Source organism: Ammospiza nelsoni, chromosome 9 (assembly GCF_027579445.1).
Source record: "Ammospiza nelsoni isolate bAmmNel1 chromosome 9, bAmmNel1.pri, whole genome shotgun sequence".
Lineage (NCBI taxonomy): Eukaryota > Metazoa > Chordata > Aves > Passeriformes > Passerellidae > Ammospiza > Ammospiza nelsoni.
Window position 1 is genome coordinate 33913558 of NC_080641.1, and position 21091 is coordinate 33934648.

The following is a 21091-nucleotide window of genomic DNA, read 5'->3' on the forward strand; positions in this document are numbered from 1 at the left end:
CCCTTGCTTCCTGGATCATCTGGATTTTGCACAGTTCTGTCTGTGCTGGCTTCAAGAAAAAAGTAGGAGGCACCATTGGGTGTGTTACATCCTTTTGGAAGACAGCTGTTGTGCTTCCAAGTGCTCTCACTACATGCTTTTGCTACTGGTGAATTGAATTAATTCCATTTATTATTGTGTTCTGTGTCCAGTGCAGTGCTTTCCTGTTAATTTTTTAAATGGATGAGATGACAGATATTTTTTACCTCTCCAAATTTTCCACATATTGCAGCTCACTACTTGCACCGTTCTATACAAATTCAGCTTGAAGAATTTAAAAATCAATACACAGGTTCAGCTTTCATTGCTGAAAAAATGAAATATTACTCTGGGCTTGATGTGTTTGGGTGTTGTGTCATATTTCCCAGCCACAGAAGGAATTAATTACAGGAATTCTGGGTGCTCTAATGGCATCTGCTCCCTGGTGTTCCCTCTCTAAAGTGCATCCTGCTCTTAGCAGTGGGCTTGCAGGGGATGCAGCTGAGCATCCTTCAGTGGAGTCCTGGTGCACACCAGGGCAGGACTCGGTTCCCTGGAGCTGTGAAACAATTGCTGAGCTGAGCCAGAGCCTCTCCAGCCTCAGAGCCTGCTCTGTATTCCTGCCATGCGCCGCTATATGCATCATTACAGGAGCTGCCTGTATTTATGTGAGGTAATAGAATTTTATTGGGAGATATAATTCAAAACCTTTATTAAATTTACGCCAAAACACGGACGCACTGTGATGTTTAAATATTCATGTGTGGACTAAGAGGATTGAGTTCTTATTTTATGTATTTTTTAAAAATTGATGTTTATCAGCACCAGACAGTTTTGTTATGGAGGCTTATAAGAAGCAGGGTATAACTCAATGTTTGTTTTTAACCCTTGATTAATGTTCACACTTTGATGCTTATGACAATACACAAGTATTTTATCAACAAGTAAATGTGCATGCACAATTGTGTTTTAGTTTTGTTTTTCTTGCTGTTCAGTGTCACTTCTCGCTCTGCTTTCTTGCACAAAAAGCCTTTGCTGCAGAATTTAGCATTGTAATTAAGTGCTGTGTCTGTGCACATGCAGTGCAACAGACAGTGGGATTTTTTTTACGTTCTCAGAGGTTGCAAAACGTGTAACTCATTGTCTTTGAATCCACCAGAGGAAATATGGGGCTCCACCTCCCATGAAGCTGCCACCTCCTTACAGAGCCCTGGAAAGGCCCCACGCCGGGGAGGCTGCTCTGGGTGAAGAGGAGGATGAGGATGCTTGTGCAGAGGGTGAGTAGTGCTCCAATCACCGCACCAGATCACGTTTGTGGTGCACAGTCAGCTGCTGATAAACCTTTTACTGCTTGTGGGAAGTGGTGCTCGGTGTGGCCGCAGCATCACTCCTCAGCCCGGTTTGTAACTTAGATGGTTCTTCTCCCCAGCCAGGTCCCAGGGCTCAGCTCTTCTGAGGAGATGCAGGAAGGGCTGAGTTTATTTTCAGCCCCTGAGCATCCAGGCTGTGTCTGGAGGAGTTGCTGGGGCAGAGATGTCAGCAGTGACTGGGGATGTTCTGTGTTACTGCTGTGATTTCAGTGGTAGTCAAGCACTTGTAGCTTGAGGACCACTGGTGCAAAAAAAAACCCAGAAATCCTGGAGCTGATCCCAGGCAATGCTGTTCAAGCAAGATGGGCTCCTTTAAAAAGAAAAATCTGCTGGTTTGTTTGTTTTGGTGCTCTGCTGAAGAAAGGATCCCCTGGCTTTGTAGCACCCTGCATGGGAAGGGTTCTGCAGTTGTCCCATTTTGGGTTTGGCAGTGGTTTGTGGTGGTGCTCACTCTGTGGAGGAGCAGGGACCTGAGGAGCAGGAAGCAGTGCAAGTGGAGAGCTCCTGGCAGCATGATTTAGATTCCAGCTGCTTTGGAACCACAGCTTTGGTTAAATGGAATATTGTTATCCACAGCTTATCTTGCGGTAAAATATTTAGGAATACTGAACTTGCAATTAGAAGTCCTAAATTACTTTCTAAGATCAGTTACCTTCTATTTTTTTTTATCTTTATGCTTTTTTGTACCAAATCAGCATAAGGTGAGATGAGGCCTTGCTCCAGCTGGTCTAGGGAAGGTGCCCCTGCCCATGGCAGGAGGTGGAATGAGATGATCTTTAACGTTCCATCCATCCCTGTAACATTCTGTGATTCTGTGTGGGCTGTTGTTGGAGTACAGTTTGGGGTTTTTTTTGGTTTTTTTTTGCTACAGTGATTTTCTCATCATCCTGAGCTCTCAAACAGACTGGATAAATCTCCAATTGTAACAAACTCATTCCAGCTCCAGTTATTGAAGTTCTAATTCCCAGTTAAAGGGTAGGGGTGATAAGTAGGCTGACACCTGAGTTATCTAATTAGGATATGCCTCAATCCAAGTGCTTGCTGGGCCTGAGTTAATACTTTGCACAGAAGTAATTCCTTATTCATGGGCTTGGTCATTTTTTAGCTCTGCTGCCGTCCCTAATGATATTGCTGGCTGAGGCTGGAAGCTGAAAAGGTAAAGCTGCTGCTGATATTAAATTCATCAATCCTCCCAGACTTGGCAGCAGCACACAGATCTGTTCAGGGGAATCTCCTCTCTTCCCTTTCTCCTGACTGAAGTGGAATGTTTTGCTGTAGCCATCTTTTCCATGAATCTTGGGAAACAGAGATATATTCTTCCTCACCTCGTTCTGTTCCTTTAAAAATTAAGAGCAGGCCAAGGAAGCCTAAACTAAGTTTGTGCCTCAGCCCTTGCAGTAAAAAGCATGTTAGAAATGATCCAAGTGTACTGAATGGCATTAAGCATCTTGGCAGCTGTGGAATGGCCTTTTACAGAGTCCCTGTTCTGTGATCATGAAAAACAAAGTTTTCTCTGCAAATTCCAGTACAGGGATGTTTCTGTGAACTGTTTGATGCTCATAACTCTTTCCTGGTTCTTGAGCAGCTTTCCCAGAAATCCCAACCCAGACAAAACTTTCTTTCTGAAATGTCCATTTGTATGTTCATATTGCTCTGTTCCTTACCCACTTATCCAACTCATTCTGCTGGGTTTGGAACTTAAAAAATACATCAACAGGTGAGCTGGATTTATTGTCTTCCTTATCTAGAAGATAAGGTTCCTTCCAAAAGGAAGATGTGGTAAATTCACATCATAACCTCTCCTTTATTTGCTTCCTGGAGTTCTCAATCTCTGTCACAGCATGGAAAGCTTTGGAGGGCATTTTGAGGTGGGACAGCTGTTAAACCTGTCCTCTTGTTTTGCTCCTGATGGATTTTACTTTATTTTTTAGCATTCTTATTAACACAGCTGCAGTGTCAGGAACCTGCTCATCAATTTCTTTCAAACTCCAGAAATACTTTATTTGCTCTGCTTGACATTTTTTGTCCTTGCTTATCAATTCTTTCAACCCTCCCTCTCATCTTTTGTCTCCACATCCTCCATCATTCCCCAGACTGAAAAAGCAGAGCATTGTTGGTCTTCCTGCCATATTTGAGAATTTTTTTTCCCTTTCTGTCCCATCCACATCGCCTCAGAGTCCCCATGTTTTGTCTGTTTTCCCCTTAAAGTGGCTGAATAACCTTTTGGTGTTGATTTAATTTCCCCTAAAGTCTAAACCCACTTGCCTTTTGGCAATGCTCCCTTTTATTTCTGCTTTCCCACTGCTGAAACTGGAGCTCTCATTGCTGACCTGGAGCCTGAATTCCTGTTTGGAACAAACAGTCATTTCTTGTACATGTTCTCCCTTTTCTTTCCAAGGGTTGGTTTTGATCCAAAGAGGGCAAATCCTTGTTGGAAATAGAACTGTGAGATAGTTTTGGTTTAGAGAAACCCCAGACGTGTCCTCCATGTTTCTGTGGTTTAAGAAGTTTAAAGTTCCAGGTGTTTTGTCGTTTGGTTTTTGGGATTTTTTTTCCAAATGTGACTCTTGCACCCAAGACCCTTTAGTTTCAGATCTGCTTCTCCTTTGCTTCATGCTTCTAGAGTTTCCAACATCATTTCCCAAGTTCTTAGATGGCTTTCCTTGACTTTGAAGGCAAGTTGAAAGTTGTATTTCCTCTTGTTTTATTCCCTCTTCTAGTGGCACTGCCAAATCTTTATCTGTACCCAGCTCTAACCCTGTGTGTGGGTTTTGTTTTCTCTTTGCTTTGAGGTTGCTGTTTCAAGGCTTTATTTTTTTTTTTTTTTTTTAAATGCCTGGAAACAGTTTTGCACAACTTGCAGCGTGTCCATCCATCCTGCTGCAAAAGGAGCTTTCAAAAGGCTTCATCCTCCAGACCTGAGATATTTTGGAGTTCTCCCATCATTTGCTTGCCCATGCGTGACCTGTTTTGGAGAAAGTGGTTGTTTTTTTAGACTTCCCAAATCTGAAAAACACCGAGTTGTGAATGGATTTTTTTCTTTTTTTTTTTTTTTTTTCTTTTTAATCAAAACAAGTGTAAGGAGGGGAAGGCACACAAAGGAGCTGTTTGTGCCTGTGAGCAGCTGTGCTGCAGGCAGCAGCAGGCACTGGTGTGTTTTCCTGGAGTGGGGATGGCTGGAGGTGTGCCTCAAGAATCTGCTAATGGACCTGTGTGCACCCAGGGGTGGCTCACTGCCATAATGAGGGCTTGGTAGTAAAAAGAAGCAGAGGAAATGGATGGGCAGAGCAGTTTGCAATGGAGTTTTTGGTGAGGTTTTCCTTGGGGGAATTGCTGGCTGTGCACTTTGGATGTGCTTTCGTGACCGAGTTGCAGCAAACCTGTATTGGACAGGAGAGAGCTGAAAAACCATTCTAGAAAAACTGAAAGGACAACTGAAAGAACTTGAAATCCTTAATTTCAACTGCTGTTCTGTCCTTAGTGGAATCTTTTGTCAGTTGGTTGACTGGGATCGATCTGGTTGGTTTCAAAAAAGTCCAAAATAATAAAAATGGATGGTAATAAAAACTTTGTGGAAGGTGGCTTGGATAATGGACTAAGCTACTGCTGTGCTCAGACTTCCTGTCTGCAAGGATATTTAACTGTATCTAATAAGGGGATAATAATGCCCCCTTCCTCTTATTTTGTCTCCAGGTAATGTAGAAATCAATGAAGCTCTAAGAAAGCATAATGATTTATCTTCCTGAGATGCCTTTTTGAGGAACAGTGGTTTCTCTGCTAAAGCAAGAGATTTTAAAACTTCTCTGGTGTTTTGACTTTGCATTCTTGACTCGGAGGGTGGGGAGGCCCTGGCATGGAGGAGTTGTGGATTCCCCATCCCTGGAAGTGTCCAAAGCCAGGTTGGGTGAGCTTTATGGTCCCTTCCAACCCAAATCCTTCCATGGTTCTGTGATCCCCCCATAGCTGTGATAAATCTGTGGGTGCAGGAGGGTTGGGTTGGGATTGGGCAGCTCTTAACACACCTGAGGATTCTGGCAGCATCCAGGTGCCAGAGATGTCTGTGATCAGTGAAAGCAGAAAAATAAAAGGTGGAAACAAAGGAATGCAGGTCAGTTGAGAGTATGAGGAGAGTGTGGTCAGGTTGGTGGGGTGGGCAGGAACAGGATCTCTGGAAGTGTCTGTGCACTGCTGTGGGCGAGGATGGCAACGTGAGCATCAGCATTTTGGGAAAATGCCAGGATTATTAACAAATGACTAAATAAAAGCCAACCCACTCATAATCCCTGGGCATCTCACTGTTTGGAGTCTGGTGTATGCAAAGTTGTGCCGAAACAAAGGAAAAGCAATCCTAACTTTCACTGCTCATTTTGGGGGGGATCAGCTGAAAGTGTGGATCTCCAGTGGAGGAGCTCGTGCAGCCAAGCACTGCCTCTCCAATAGATGTCACTGCAATCAACAGCAAACACAGATGATGCTCAGAGGGGAAGATGTAGCTGGGAAAAAGGCTTCAAGCTTTATGAAAACAAAACATTGCAAAAGTAGTAATTGCAAGATTTAATGTTCTTAAATATAGCACCAAGTGTGTTAAATACAGTGGATTTTCTTAGATCAGGCAAGAGCCAGGATTAGACAAATAGAGCAGAGACTTTCATTTTTCAGCTCTGTGTTAATCTCTATTTAATGTGACTCTGTGCTGCTAATCTTCTTTTCCCATTCTTGTCCTGACCCATAATTAGCTCAGATACATGGAGTTTATAACCAGCCCTGAGATCAGATCCAGAACGAGCCACAGAGCTGCCTTGGCACACTGGGATGGGTGAGGGAGGTGCTGTCCCTGCCCTTTGAGGCTGTGGGTTCGTTTGGGGTTTTGTTGTTGGGCTGGTTTCTTCACTCTCTTTGTGAGTCACACGCACAGTTATCATCTGATGAAGTATTGCGAGAGGAAATTACATTTTTGATGAAGTAATAGTAAAATTGCAGCTGGGACTTCTTGTGGTTTTTTACTGTGTGCTTGACATAATGCACTGAACAGATGGCTGTGTGTGTGCTGTGAGACATATTCTAAAGGAAGGACAATGAACTTTAAAAATGAACAAATTAATGATATTAACGAAATAACTGAGTATTTTGAGTTGTTTTAAATGTAGCTTTTTGAAGAGAGAATTAGTAGGACTTCCCAAAATAACTAAGTATGTTTATAAATTCAGAGAGAGATTTTATCTTTGCTTTTTTTTTAATTACTAAATGAAGGATTTTGAGTCTTTTCAGTGTTGTCAGTTCAGCATTCATTGCAGCGAAACTAATATTGCTTGTTTGGGGTTTCAACAAAACACAAGTTATGATGAAGTTTGAGCCTTTTTATGCTTATAATGACAGATTGGTTTTGTTTCCTGACATTAAAAAAACCCCAAAACAAAACAAGCAAACCCTGTGCCACGAGCAGAAATCAGTGTTGGGAAACTGCAGCGTCGGGGAAGAAGGGATTTAATGAAGCCGTTTGTGGGAGAAAAATTAATTTTTAACCCCTGTAGCTCGCAGGAAGGAGGATGCTCAGATAAATAAGATTATTAACCGCTGCTTTGCCATGCAGTGGGTCATTAAGCAGGAAGGCACCTGCAGCTGCCAGGCACACAGGCTGGGGGTGACTCGTGTTTGGGGATGGAGATGTCATTCGGATGCTGGCAGAGCACAAGCAGCAGCTGGGAGCATCCGTGGGTCAGATGTGGGAATCCAGGGATCTGCTGCTCCCCGTGTGCTTCCACAGGCAGCTCTCCTCTGCTGGCAGATGTGACTGGGAGCTCGTGGGCAGCCCGAATTTAATAGAATTGATGGCATCTCGTAATAGGAACAGACAGACGGTTTGCCCTTAAGGAGGGAAAAATCTCAGCAGAATAGGCCCAAGGTCGTCAGAAGAAAGACAAGCCCTGAGCCTGTGTGTGATGAGGATTTGAGCTGCTTTACAGCCCTGAATGTTTGTCAGGAATGCAGATTTCCTGAGTACATGCTGGTACAGCAATGGTACAAGGGGGTTTCCCAGGTAAGGATTCACATCTATCTCTATGTCGTGTTTGTTTCCAGCAAGTCATTTTTTGAGCATTTTTTGTGATAATTTAGAACTAGTGAAGTGCTGGAGAAAGAAAATAATAGCAGAGATCTTTTTTTATTTTTTTTTCTTTCCTTCAGTTTGAAGCATGGACATATAGCATGATTAGAATATTGAATGCATTTAACATCTTTAAAATATTTTCTCTTGTGTTTGCTTATAAATCATTGCTTCTATGTGTGTCAGTGCTCAACATTCTTGTATACAGAACTGACTGGAGCACACAGAGCTTAAAGTATAAGAATTCGTAGCATTAAATTTCTTGCTGTATAGAATAATCTACTCTTCCATAACTGTTATTGTAATGCAGAGACAGATGGCTGAATTTTCTTCACTTTGCTTGTTAAGAATGTGTTAGGTAAATGTTTTTAGACTAAAATAAAAAGCTGCTGGGAATCTAAACTGAATATTCAGCATTTTCATGGTTGAAGGAGGCAGAGCAAGAATAAAGCAATGTGATAGTAAACAAATGAGCTATTTGCAATGAAGGATAATCTAATCTTTAAATATTGCCTGAGATTGCATTTGTTCTTAGGTAAGATCTTTTCTTCCAACACCAGCCAGGTACCCAGAGAATAGCACTGAGATGCTGGGCATGAAATACCCAGATTTGATGTTGGAAGGTTATTACATTGTCTGGGGCTGGGTGCAGGTGGTTGATGTTGTTTGGGATCTTAGATCTCGCTCCGGTGCTACAGATAAGTAATTTCAGATAGGAGATAATGTCTGTGCTGTAAATCTGTAAACACAGGCACAAACTTGCTAAGAGAGGATGATCCAAGTAGGTCTTTATGTATTTCTCTCACCAAAGTACTCTTTAATATCACTGCAATGACTTGCAACTAAAAATATGTTAAAAGGGGGTAAATATTTAAATAGGTAAATGAAAGGCAGACACCGGCTCGTAAAAGGTGGTTATGTGTTTATATTCTTGACTAATAACCTGATTTTTAGATGGGAAGATACCTTTCATCATTACCACTGTAAATGATGTTGCTCCAGTGCACAGAGGAAAAAAAAATTAAAAAGAAAACTCCACAGTGCCTCATGTCTTGCCCAGACTAGCACAGCATTGCTTCTAGTTAGAATACAGAGCAAGTTATTTGCATAATAGCTCTGTAACAAAATGATCTGCTTGGTTTAAGCAGTAGCTGCTCCCAATATGTAGTGGAAGTAAGGCTCTAACAGAAGGGAAATATAAAAAATGCTAAATGACAATAATTTTATTCTTCACAGACATTACCTAGTTTTGCACAGTATTGCAGCAATTGAGGCAGCTGTCCAGAATCACTTCTTGAACTGTCAGGAGAAAGTTGAAATCATTTTTTGCTTCTCAGTCTGAAGACTTGATTCTCCCTTATTCCCTGTTGTGTCATCACTTTGAGCAGGTGTGTAATTGCTCTTTATCAGGGAAGGTGGCATTTAAAGAGCAATCCAGAGTATTTATCTCTAGGTGTGCTGGCTACAGTGCACTGTGACAGACCAGTGAAAATTTGCTGTATGCCTGGTAATGGCCACGTGTGTATTGAAAACTGATTGCAAGCTAAAGGCATTAGGAAGGAAATCCATATGCAGATATATTTGTGTGTGTGTGTGTGTGTGTGTGTGTGTGTGTGTGTGTGTGTGCTGGCTGCATCAGATGAGCATCTCTATTTTATCACCAAATTCACAGCACTTTTGCCATATTGGCTTTAGGGGAGATGTGGCAGCTGGCTGAAGGGCAGGTGGTTCTTTCTGCTGCCCCAGAAGCAATAATGAGCCTTTTATAATCAGTGTGATGATGTGCGTGTCTGTTTTCTTCATCAGTGCTTGGAGATCATGGCTTGTGCTTCCCTCTCTCTGCTTCCCCAAAAAGTTGTTGGAGGAAATGTTGTAATCTGAGGTTGGCCCTGGATCCCTGGAAGTGTCCATGGCCAGGCTGGACAGCGCTTGGAGCAGCCTGGGACAGTGGAAGTGATGCCTCAGGTTTTTGCTTTTCTATTTAAAGAAAAAAATAGAAAACCCTCTCAAAGTCTCTCCTTTGATCAGTTCTGCTCCATTTGCACCTTGCAGTTCATTGTCCCATTCCAGCTTTAGCCCAGGCAGTCCCACCCTGCTTGTTTTTCTCTCTCCAGCCCACGGTGTTTGTGCTCTGGGGCTGAGATTTGGATCATTTGTCCTTGGTGCCCAGCTGGAGCAGGAATTGTTTTGTCTCCCTGCTCTGTGTACAGAATTCACCATCCCCTCATGTGAATCTCAGAATTACACACTAAAGCAACACAGAATGTGAAAATGGAAAAGCCAAACCTGAGGCATTATGTGGTGGATGAGGGAGCCAGGAGAGCTCTGTGTGAGGATGAGCATGGGCAGCTTGTGAGTGAGGACTGGGAAAGAGGTAGGAAGGGATTTTGTGAGGAATGGGGAGCCCAGCAGAGCTTTTTGGGGCCAAAGTTCTAAGAATTTTAAGAATGTGGCTGTTTGTGTGTGCAGGAGGGATCTGTGGGATGGGAATGGGGATGGGCAGGCCTCGCACAGGACATGGGGATGGGCAGGCCTCGCACAGGGACACGGGGATGGGGAAGGTTGTGAGGGTTTTAATGAGTGGTGCTGTGATTACTGCAGTTAATGAAGTTGGATTCCTACAGATTTGTGTAGGAAATTCACCTGGCTTGATTGTCCAGGAAGGTGTGAGCTCCACTTTGAGCTTTTCCTGTGGCTGGAGCCTTCCTGAAGCCTTCCCTTGAGAGAATTCTCTGGCTTTATTAAGTGTGAGCTCACACTGAAGCCTTTCCCCTAGTCAGGGTATTTATCAGGTTTCTTTCCTGCCTATTTTCATGAACTTTTACAGCACCTTTGAGACCTCTGCTTCACCCTGAGATTTGCTGCCAGTCCAGAGGTTTGGGGGCAGGAGCTTGGATTGCACTGTATTTTTCTACATTGCTGTGTTTCTGTAGAAAAACAGACTAAAATTAGCTACCCTATTAGCCTAAGCTTAATTTCTAATAAGAGGCTAAAATATAATTAATAAACACTGGAGCATGACCCCTGGACTGCCATTGGGAAGACCTGGCATCTCCTGGGTGGGTTGCCATCTGTTGGATGTCTTGCTTGGCCATCTGTCATAAGAGACACGAAGCATCTTGAGACCTGTGGAACTCCACACCTCAGTTCCCAGAGGTCAGGTGGCCATGTACATTTAAAAATAAAATAAAATAGAAAGCAGGATCCATCGAGCTCCAGCTGACCCTAAAGACAGTGTTTATTATTGAATAGTAAGTCATGGATGCATCTGAATCATCTTATTTGAAGGCTAAATTCCATAAGAAGGGGGGAAAAAAATCAATTGAATATCAAGCCAAAAGAATTACAGTCAAAATTACCATACCCCACTCTTACTTTTCCCTCAGGCATTTATTTTTTAACTTTCTCTTAGTTGATTTCCTCCTCCAGTCAGAGTGGAAAAAGTGAGTATTTAATATAGTAAAGTTTATCCATTTAGCTCTTCCTCCTGGATTAATCCTTGGAGATGGATTTCTTTTGCCAGAAGGAAGAAGAGAGAGTGCTTGACATATTGCAAGTCTCTGCTCACATAAATCATCAATTTCCTGATTATAATTTGGTTCATTTCAAAAATGCCCAAAGCTCCATGCATTAATGTCTTTATTTCATTAAATACATTAGAAGAGAAGCTATTTGTTGTCTAATAACATATTTTGGTACTAAAAAAAAAAAAGAAATCATCTTTTCAAATACTCTGTTCACTTCTTTGTGACACAATTTTTCTCCTGCAGAAAAATGAATGCTTTGCTTAGCATCTCTTATTTGAAAGAAAGGTGTCTGACCCTGGCACTTTTATTTTACTCTTTTGTGGAAGAGAAAACAGATCTGCCAGGCTCTGTCCTTTGGAGAGCTTAAAAATAATCAGAATAGAGTTTCTAATACAAAATATTGTTTTATTTAATCAAATCTATCAAGTGTTATGATGTCATAAGTGCAGCACAAACCTGATTAACTTCTCCAATGGACTCTCAGGACAGCTGATTAAATAAGGTTTATGGCTTATTTAGGGAGAGCATGCAACTGCTGTATGGTCTCACAGGGTTATTCAGTGGGGGATTTGTGTGGAGAGGAATTGTTATCCCTTCCTCAGTCTGGGTTTCCCTGCCTCACCTGATGGGACAGGAATTTGGCAGCTGTAAATGCAGAATTTGCTGCCTGAGTAACACTGGAAAAAGATCTGTGTTCTCATGAGCCCTGGGCACCCACGGATTTTCAGTTCATGTCACATGAGACAGTTGAAAATTCTTCCTAAAACTCTTGCTGTCTCATTTTAGGAAGAGACTTTGGATGAATTCTGTATTTAGTTGGTGCCTTTCTCTTTTGGAATAACAGCTATGACCCAGCAGTGTGATTTCAGCCTGGAAGTTTGTGTTTTAGTGGTTTATCTACATGAGAAGTGTTCACTTTGTCATCCTCTCTAATGAAAAATTCCTCCAGGAAGGAGGAGTGGATTTGGAATCTGACATGAGAGCTGAGTTGGACAGAGGAGGGAGGAAGGACCTTCTCCTTCATCTCCACTTCTCCTGGGCTAAAACAGGATCCAAAATCAGATGCTGGGCTGTGATTAACACATCAGACACCATAAACTGGGACAGGATAGCTGAATAAATGGAAATACATAGCAAAAGAATGACTATTGTGTATTTATGAGCAGGAGAGGCCTCACAGTGGAATTGCAGGGGTGCATTTGTTTTGCTCCAAGGTGCAGAAATCTGCAGCAGTGCCCAGGTGTCGCAGTCATTCTTCACTTCTCATGTTTCATTTTACCTCAGCAATCACAGGCAGGTTGTGACATTGGGACACTCAGGTTTGTGCCTGGACAGAGCCTGATGACTCAAGTACAGTTTGGTAGCTCAAAACTCAAAAGTGCTCAGGTAGTTTGTAATTGTTTGAGGAGCTGTAATTAGTTTGATGGAAGACAGAGCAGGTATGAACCTAACAAAATACTGATAAAATAAATAATAATACTGATAAATAATATAAAATTAATTATATAAAATTATTAATGATAGTAATAATAATAGTAAAATACTGCCTAAATTTTAAATAATAGTAATAGTAGTACTAGTAGTAGTAGTAGTAATAATAATAATAATAATAATGATGATGATGATGATGATGATGATGATGATGCCTAAATTTGAAAAAAAAAGAGGAGCTAAACCACCTGAGCAGCATTGTGGGGCTGGTCAGGTCTTTTCCATAAGAGAACTCACTGTCACCTCATGTCCTCTAAAAGCTAGTTATGCAGCTTTTTTAAATATTTAGCTGTTTTTTAATTGAAATTGGCTTTGCATTTCGTTTAAATGGAACATTTTCTGCTTTTAACACACACTGGAAGTTTTAAAAGGCAATCTGCATGGAGATCTGAGCATGCTCTGACCCATTAGCATAATTTTCCTGAATAGCTTTTTTCATTTAAAGTATGTGTGCACCCAGAGAATTGAGAGGAATCTGGACCCAGCACTGACCGTAGTAAAAACCCAGCTTTTGCCTTTTTCCTCAGCAGCCTGAAACAAAGAGCTTTTTATCTCCACAGCCCCTTCAGAGGGAATGAAAACAGCTTATCAAACCTGAGCAACTTGTTAGGGGCTGAGAGAGGATATTTTTCTTTGCTGGCCTGCGAATAAAAGCTGGGGGTGTGAAGCTGAGAGTTATCAGCTGGAGAATTGTGGAAGTGTTTGTGGGGTGGCAGAGCCTCCTCTGAGGGCTCTGCACAAGGAGCTGTGTGTGAAACCCAGAGACAGAACCCTTGGCAAAGTGGAAATTGGGCTGTTAAAACCAGGTTTGATCACCACAGACCCGCCATTATCTGCCAGGAGAATAACAATGCTTCTGTTAAACACCCCAGTTTTAAAGGAAAACGTGGCAGGGAGGATATTTTTGGTTGTATTAATTATAATTGGTGTGTTTGTGTGCAGGGTTTTTATTACAAAGCTGTTGTTTGTGTTTTAATTACATTCTCATGTCTCTCCAAATGCAAACAGTATATGTTGTTAGGAAAAATATAAAGTATAGAAGGAAAGCTCCTCACAATATCTGACATGATTTATTAATTAACCGAATGTGTAGTAAATTTTATATTTCCTTAAATGTTTATGTAGCTTTTATATATACTTAAAATACTTAGATCTCCATAGCAGGCCTGAAAAAGGAATGTGCAATGCTAATACAATATTTTGGTGCAAGTAAATCTATTTTTGTAGTAACTAGCTTGACAGTTACAATCAATCTTCAGCAAAACAACTAAAACCTAAAAATAGAAACGAGGATTAAAATTTATCATTAAGATTGCCATTGAATTAATTCCCAGCTGAAGGAGCTGGTCATGATCAATCTTCTGTGGGGCTTCTTGCTGCTGAGGCTCTCTCTGCAATTCCCAGCCCAGCTCCATGGGCATTTTACAGTCCCAGTGATTCATCCAGCTCTAATCTGTTTAATCACTGTCACAGCGCATTTAAAAACTGCTGTGCAAGCAAAGTTAAGGCTTCTGGGGTGGGGGTTTTTAATCCAAAAGTTTCATGTGTTCACTGTGACGTGGCTGTGTTGTGTCACAGGGCTCTGCTGCCACAGCAAAGGGAGGTTGGGACTCTCCACCATCTCTCATCCCAGTGTCATTTCCTCCTCTTCACCTGCTCTTCCACAACCAGCTCCCTAGTATTTTTTTTTATTTTTATGGCTTGTTAGTGCTGCTGTTCTGATTTTATGTGAAGTTTTACACTGTTGGAGTTTTTCCCTACATTTCACAGCGCTTGGCGGTTCCCCTGGAGACCTTCCTTGGAGGATGTTGTGTAGATCTTTGGACTCATCAACACAGGCTGTGTTTGCTGCTCAAAAAGTCTTTATTATTAAATCTAAACTTCCCTAGTCCCACTCTAGCGGGAGGAGGTTCAGGCTCTTACTGCAAGTTCTTAAATTAATGGAATTAAATGAATCACTAAGCGAGAAATGTCTCCTCACCTCGACTTCTGAGAGGTGTTGTGTGTGCTGCCTCTTGCAGTTCCTTAGCACTGGTCCCCTAAAAGTCTTCATTAGGTAACAAATTCTCAGTTTCTGACAAGAGTCTGACATGGTTCTGTCTAATTAGACTCCATGCAGAAAGATTCCAAGGTAATGCCTGTGCCCGTGGCTTTGTGGGAACACCATTATTAGAGATAAAACACTGTCAGGATCAGCTTACATTGTTCCTGCCAGGGGAGGGAGAATTTAAATGTTCACAGTTTTTATTTGTTTGCATTGAGACCAAGTGGGGAAAGCCCTGGATTAGAATTCCCAATATTCAGGCCCATCAAATGAAGGAGCAGCTCTCAAATCCAAATGTAGGGAATGGGTCATAGATCCTAGCAGGGCAAAGTGAGCAGGAACAGGGCAGAAAAACTGATCCTGCCAGGAGCTGGATGAGCCTTGTGGGTCCCTCCCACCTCCTGGGATCCTGTGAGAGGAGATAGGAGAGGCATTTCTGTCCCAGTTGGGAATATTCTCCAAAAATGAGGTGTGGAAGGGGTCATTAAAGAGCTGGAGTCTGGTGCTGGTGCATCCTTAAGGATCCCTGTCGCACAGCTGGAATTTCCCTGGGATTTTGCAATCTTTGCTGATGTTCTGCCCTGTTCTCACGCCCAGCCTTCCCTGGGAGCTGTGGGAGGCAGCAGCAGGGCTGCTTTCCTCAGGGCAGCTTTCCTCAGAGATAACTGAGCCTTATCTCCAGGATGCTCCTGAGCTGGGAGAGTGCAAGGTGTTGGCTTTGAGTGACTTCAGCTGCACAGTGCCACAAAATACACTGGGACATTCACATTAGAGTGTTTCTGTGGGATTTTTGTCTTAAAAACATGATCTACAGCAGCTGCCATTGCAGCCTACCTCACATTTTAAGGATTTAATTACTCCAGAAATGCCTTCAGTCTGGCATTTCGTGGCCCAGGCATAACCACGACGTGATTTATTTTTACACATCGCCATTTGTATCCTCACAGTGGATTTTATCAAAAGTCTTGGTTGCTGTTTGATTGTGTTTAATCAAGCTGCTCCAGGAGTGTGACAGTGTTCACAGGGTTCTTGGATTGGGGAAGAGACGAGGATCTGACTTCATGTTTCAGAAGGCTGATTTATTATTTTATTATATATATTACATTAAGACTATACTAAAATAATAGAAGAAAGGATTTCATCAGAAGGCTAGCTCAGAATAGAATAAGAAAGAATGATAACAAAGGCTTGTGGCTTGGGCTCTGTGTCCAAGCCAGCTGACTGTGATTGGCCATTAATTAGAAACAACCACATGAGACCAATCCCAGATGCACCTGTTGCATTCCACAGCAGCAGATAACCATTGTTTGCATTTTGTTCCTGAGGCTTCCCAGCTTCTCAGGAGGAAAAATCCTCAGGAAAGGATTTTTCATAAAAGATGTCTGCGACACAGGAGCGTGTCTCCTGCCTGGAGGATGCGCCCAGAGTCCCAGAAGTGCAGTGCTTTCCTGCAGATCCTGCAGGACCTCAGGAGCTCCAGCTGGAGCAGGGGCACTCCCAGCTCAGCTCCAGTGAGCCACTGATTGCCACAGCACTGCACCCAGAGGTCACTTCTGGGGAAAGCCAAGTGCTTTCCTGGGGGTTAATGCATCATTGGAAAGGCAAATGAGTGGAAGGATTGTGTGCAGGGGAAGGCAGATTCCCTTATAATCACCAATTATTAGCATGGGATGCTCTATTTACCACACTTGCACTAAATCTCCTTTTAAAAGATAAACATGGGTGTGAATAGACTCATCATGGCCTTCTCATCTAATTAAAAAAAAGGAAAGCATACAATATCTCTTCCTCAGAGGATTTAAATGTTGTGTAGTGGAAGTGCAGCCTTAGAGTGAAGCTTTGGGCCTGAATAAGGAAAAAAATTCTTGGTAAAAACTCCATTTGTGCAAAATGTTGGTGTGAAATGGTGCAAGCATTGGAGGTGCTCTCTGGTGTTACGGAGCACAGTTTCCCTGGTTTTCAGTCACTTTTCTCCCTGCTGTTGTCTTTGGGGGTGTGATGGTTCCCTTGATTATAGGAAGAAGTAATTAATGGTTAACAGTACCTAAAGGCTGAGATGGTGCTTGAATCAGAGTGTGGAGGCTCTCGTTATCCCCTTCTTCCTGGATGGGTTAACAAGCACCAGCAGGAATTGCCACTTTCTGCTGGAAAAAGTGATGTGGGGGACAGGTGGGATTTAAGGAGAGAAGGGAAGTTTCCTTTTGCGAGCTGGGAATGAGAGGAGCAAAAACACAATTGGAGCCTGAGCTGGAGGGAGCAGCAAGAAGAAACTTGGAGATCCCAAATAAGAGCCTGAATCCTACAAAAAAAGAGGAAAAAGGGGAACCTTCAGCTTAGGGTAAGAATATTGTCTCAGGAGAGTTTAATTCCTGCTTGTTTTGCATTTGAGGTTGGGTGAGCTGTATTTGTCAGGGTGTGTAGCCCACACCTGGGCTGTTTGTGGCACCTGCCCTCTCCTTCAGGGGATTTAAAGTAATGTCAGAGTATTCTGGCTGGCAGTATTTTGGAGAAGAAAGGGCCATGGAGCTCTTTTTCTTAACTGGGAGAATTAATTGAAGTCTGCCAAAGGGAGAACAGGAATGCTGAGTTTTGTTTTTCTCTGCAAATCATCACTTCAGGTTTGGGAAATGATTTCCAAATGGTGTAGATGGAGCAGAGTGCTGCCCAAGGGATGTCAGAGGGGGATTGGAGGGGATGCTGAGTCTCTGGGTCTGGTGGGGAGCTCTCTCTGCCCCCAGGTTTGGAGATACCACCACTCACAAGGATGTACCTCTCATCACCTGAGGGAGGGGAATGCTGACAACAGCATCTCTGGCCCTTCCATTTTGATTTTTGAGTACAACTGCCCTATTTTTCTCATGCTTGCTGATCACTGAGGGAAGAATTGCAGCGATTTAATGGAATTTAGAAAAGCATTGCAGAAATACTCTTATTTTTTCTTGCAAGCTTATGAAAACAGATGAGTGCATCACTTTTGAGATAAGGTTTGAAGAACTGTCTGCCTCCTTGGAGCTGAATAGAGGGCTAGTGGGAAGATTAAAACAATAAGCTTATTATATTATTAGTAGTGGGAGAATTCTAAACCCCATTTGTTCAATTATGGTCCCTTCAATATGCTTATTTAGGTTCTTGTAAATTGTAATCAGTAAATTAGACGTGCTGCCCTCACAGCTCTAGGGTTAGCTTTCAAGGGACTTCCTACATTAATTTTTTTTTTAATGTTTGCAGTGAGATGAAGAAGGGAATTGGTTGCTTGGTATGCAGGGCTGGCTGTGTGCAGGGGATGCTGCCTGCATGCTGATGTGGCACTGCCCAGTGAGGAGCAGGGGTGCTGCAGCACTGCCTGAGCTCTGCTGGGCAGGGCCAGGGCTGGAGCTGCTTTTGTGCTGTGGGGCAAAAATGGGAGATAAATGCACTGGAACGAGCGCAGGCTGATAAATGGGATCTCCAAAAGCCAGCGCATGCTGCTAACAGAGATCTGAGGTGACACAAGAGGGATGGAAAATCCTCAGCGTCGCCTTCTGTATTCAGATATCAGCTGCTGTCTCTCTTTCTGGTCTTTTTCCCCTTTTCTTCTCTTTATGTTTTGCCTTGACATTTTTAATATCGAGCATTTGGTATTAAACCAAATCACCTTGCTGAGTCACCCAGAGCCTTTTCCTTCCTCTTTTTACCTTTTCTGGATGGACTCTCATTTTCGTCATGCAGACACACCATTTTCCAAAGCAACCCCTCTTCCCTTTCAGCTCATTTACCTGGAGATTTCAGCAGCTTTGGGAAACAGGCTCCTCAGCCCTGTGCAAGTGCTTTTATATATCTGTCATTTAAAGAGCCTTCCTGAGAAGTGGTGCCTGGGTCTGGTGTTGCAGATAAATTGTGTGTTTGTTGCAGTACTAGATCATGCAAGCTCCAATATCCCGACCATATTGTCCCCATTTATTTCTTTTATCTCTCTGTTTAATATAATAGGAATAGTGGCTGAGGCAGGGAAACATATGCAGCAGCAGCATAATAGTAAATTGTTTGGGAGCAGTTGCCTTCCATTTCCAGGGCTTCCCTTTGAAATGTAATTGTCTGCTAATATAACAGGGAAATATCATTGCAGGAGTGATCACTACAGCGTTCACTCCTGCTTTTGGCTCATGCTACATCTGTATGGTGTTTTTTTAAGAGGAGCTGGCTGCAGTATTAGCTGGTGAAATATCCTCGGTGAGATGTGTTTGCAGAAGTTGTGATGGGCATATTGTCACCGAATGTGGAAACAGCCCCGAGCGGTGCCAAAACAAGAGAGACACCGAGTCCCATGTGTGAGGCAGCAACAACAGAATTACAATTGCCTCGTGTAAAGTGTCTGGTAATGAAGGCAGATAATGGAATTCTTTGCAAAAGCAGATGCTAACTGGCTCCCCAACCCTAGGCAGCCAGCTGAAAACTGATACCAGCTGGAGGGGAGAGAAAACAGCTGAAAAAGGCATTCAGGGGAAGATGCCTTAGATGCAGGTTAGTTTAAGCAGTAAATACTTGTTTAAAATGATTTTGTGAGATCCTTATTAAGAGGCAAGCTGAGGCTAACCATGGCAGTGCTGTAGGAAGTCAGCTGGATGCCCAGAGGATATTTGTGTGCAGATTGGATGAGTGAGGCAGCACCGCTGGGAATCTGCTGTCATTTATTGTTGCCTGGCCAGGACAGCCCTTGCAGGGCTGAGCTGCAGGAGGTGGCACTGGGGAGAGCCAGAACCTTCTGCTGGCCAGGGAGGAGGCAGCCTGAGCTGGCACAGGGTTGCTTTAGAACCAGGGGTGTTGTGGCTGTGTTCACAGGGGTCCCAGGATGAGGGAAGAGACGAGGATCTGACTCCGTGTTTCAGAAGGCTGATTTATTATTTTATGATATATATATTACATTGAAACTATACTAAAAGAATAGAAGAAAGGGTTTCATCAGAAGGCTAGCTAAGAATAGAAAAATAAAAAATGAGAGTCTGAGCCAGCTGTGCTGTGATTGGCCATTAATTAGAAACAAGCACATGGGACCAATCCCAGATGCACCTGTTGCATCCCACAGCAGCAGATAACCATTTGCTTGCATTTTGTTCTTGAGACCTCCCAGCTTCTCAGGAGGAAAAATCCTAAGGAAAGGATTTTTCATAAAAGATGTCTGTGACAGGCTGTCTCTGCTATGTCCCTTCTCCAGGACAGCGGTGCCTCCTGCCAGGGTGGAAATGGGGCTGGCTCCAAGCATCCTCTGCCTCCCTCCCTCTGTTGTACCTCTTAGTCACCCCAGCCATCTCAAACCATGGAATAGTTGCTTTGGAAATGAATGTGGTAATTTAGAATCAAGGGCTTAGTCCACACAGAGATTTCCTTCTGTTGTAAGTAAGGATTTCTTCCAACAAATAACACAACGGGGAAGACACTTTAAAAGAAAGAACCAAAAGAAAACAACCCAACCCCTTAACAAATAAAGCAGCCAATTCTGGAGTCATCCTTTGCCCAGATGAATTTTTTCTTTACCCAAAGATTTGTTCCCACAATGGGGAATTTTGGCATTTCTGGAGCACAGAGCTGGGGTTCAATCACCAGACTTCCAGACCTGGCCCAACACAGGAATTTTAGTGGGGCTTTGTCCCATCCCAGGGACAAATTGCCCAAACTACTGATTTTTGAAGGACTAAATCTCACTTTTAATTCCAGCCCAGCTCAGAAAGGAATACACATGTGCTTCTGGACTGCCAGCATTTCTCCCATGTGAGAAAACTCATTTTGGGGAGGAAACACCATGGAATTACAGACTTATTCACAGAGGCACTGTGTCTGCAGGCAGAGGCTGGAGCAGTGTGTGCTTGCAGTGTCACAGGGCTGAGTGTCACAGGCCAGGAATGAGTTTGAAGATGTGCAGCTCCATCTGCACTGCATTTAAACGTGTTTTTGTGTGTGTGTGTGTGTGTGTGTGTGCAGCTCCTGTCTGTGCACCCAGCTATGAGTTGTTCAAGTGATGCTTTACACGAGTTCCTTGCTCCTGGCGAGCAGCACTGAGATGTGTTACCCATGTACAACCAGCAGGGCAGGGAGCTGTGGCAGGAGGTGATGGACAGCAGCCCTCCAGCTCCAGTTCTTGCTTTTAGCCACAAAAACACAATCATTAGAAAAAAAAGCCCTTTTCTGCTGGTACCCAGCTCTGGGTGTGCTGCAGCTCCTTGCTGTGCTGTAATGAGTAATTGGTCTAATTGTGGTGGGCAGCAAATGCCTTGGAGCTCTTCAGGTCTGGACTTGGTCTCGTGGGCAGAGAAATTAAACCTCAGTGCTGTGACCAAGCCAGGTGTGGCTGCATCTCCTTTGCTTTCCAAAACTCCATTTTTGAGACCCTTCCTGTCTTGCTGTTCTGGTCTAAGAAGACAAAACAGTTTCCAAATCCATGTAGTAAACCACACCTCTAATTACAAGCTGACCCCATTAGTTAAGAAATACATTAAAAACCATGCAGCTACATTGATTGCCGTTTATTTAACACAGTTACATGAATTTTTGGGGGCATATAATT

The 21091-nt window shown here is 43.0% G+C and overlaps 1 protein-coding gene across 3 annotated transcripts in view; it reads left to right on the forward strand.

Moving 5' to 3' along the window:
- The window catches only part of PATJ (PATJ crumbs cell polarity complex component), a 138183-nt gene that overhangs the window by 54468 nt on the left and 62624 nt on the right, over positions 1–21091 (forward strand). For all 3 annotated transcript variants that reach the window (XM_059478360.1, XM_059478362.1, XM_059478363.1), the window contains exon 25: positions 1178–1295. In XM_059478360.1, the coding sequence (XP_059334343.1) occupies positions 1178–1295 (118 nt within the window). The remainder of the gene's footprint in view (positions 1–1177; positions 1296–21091) is intronic.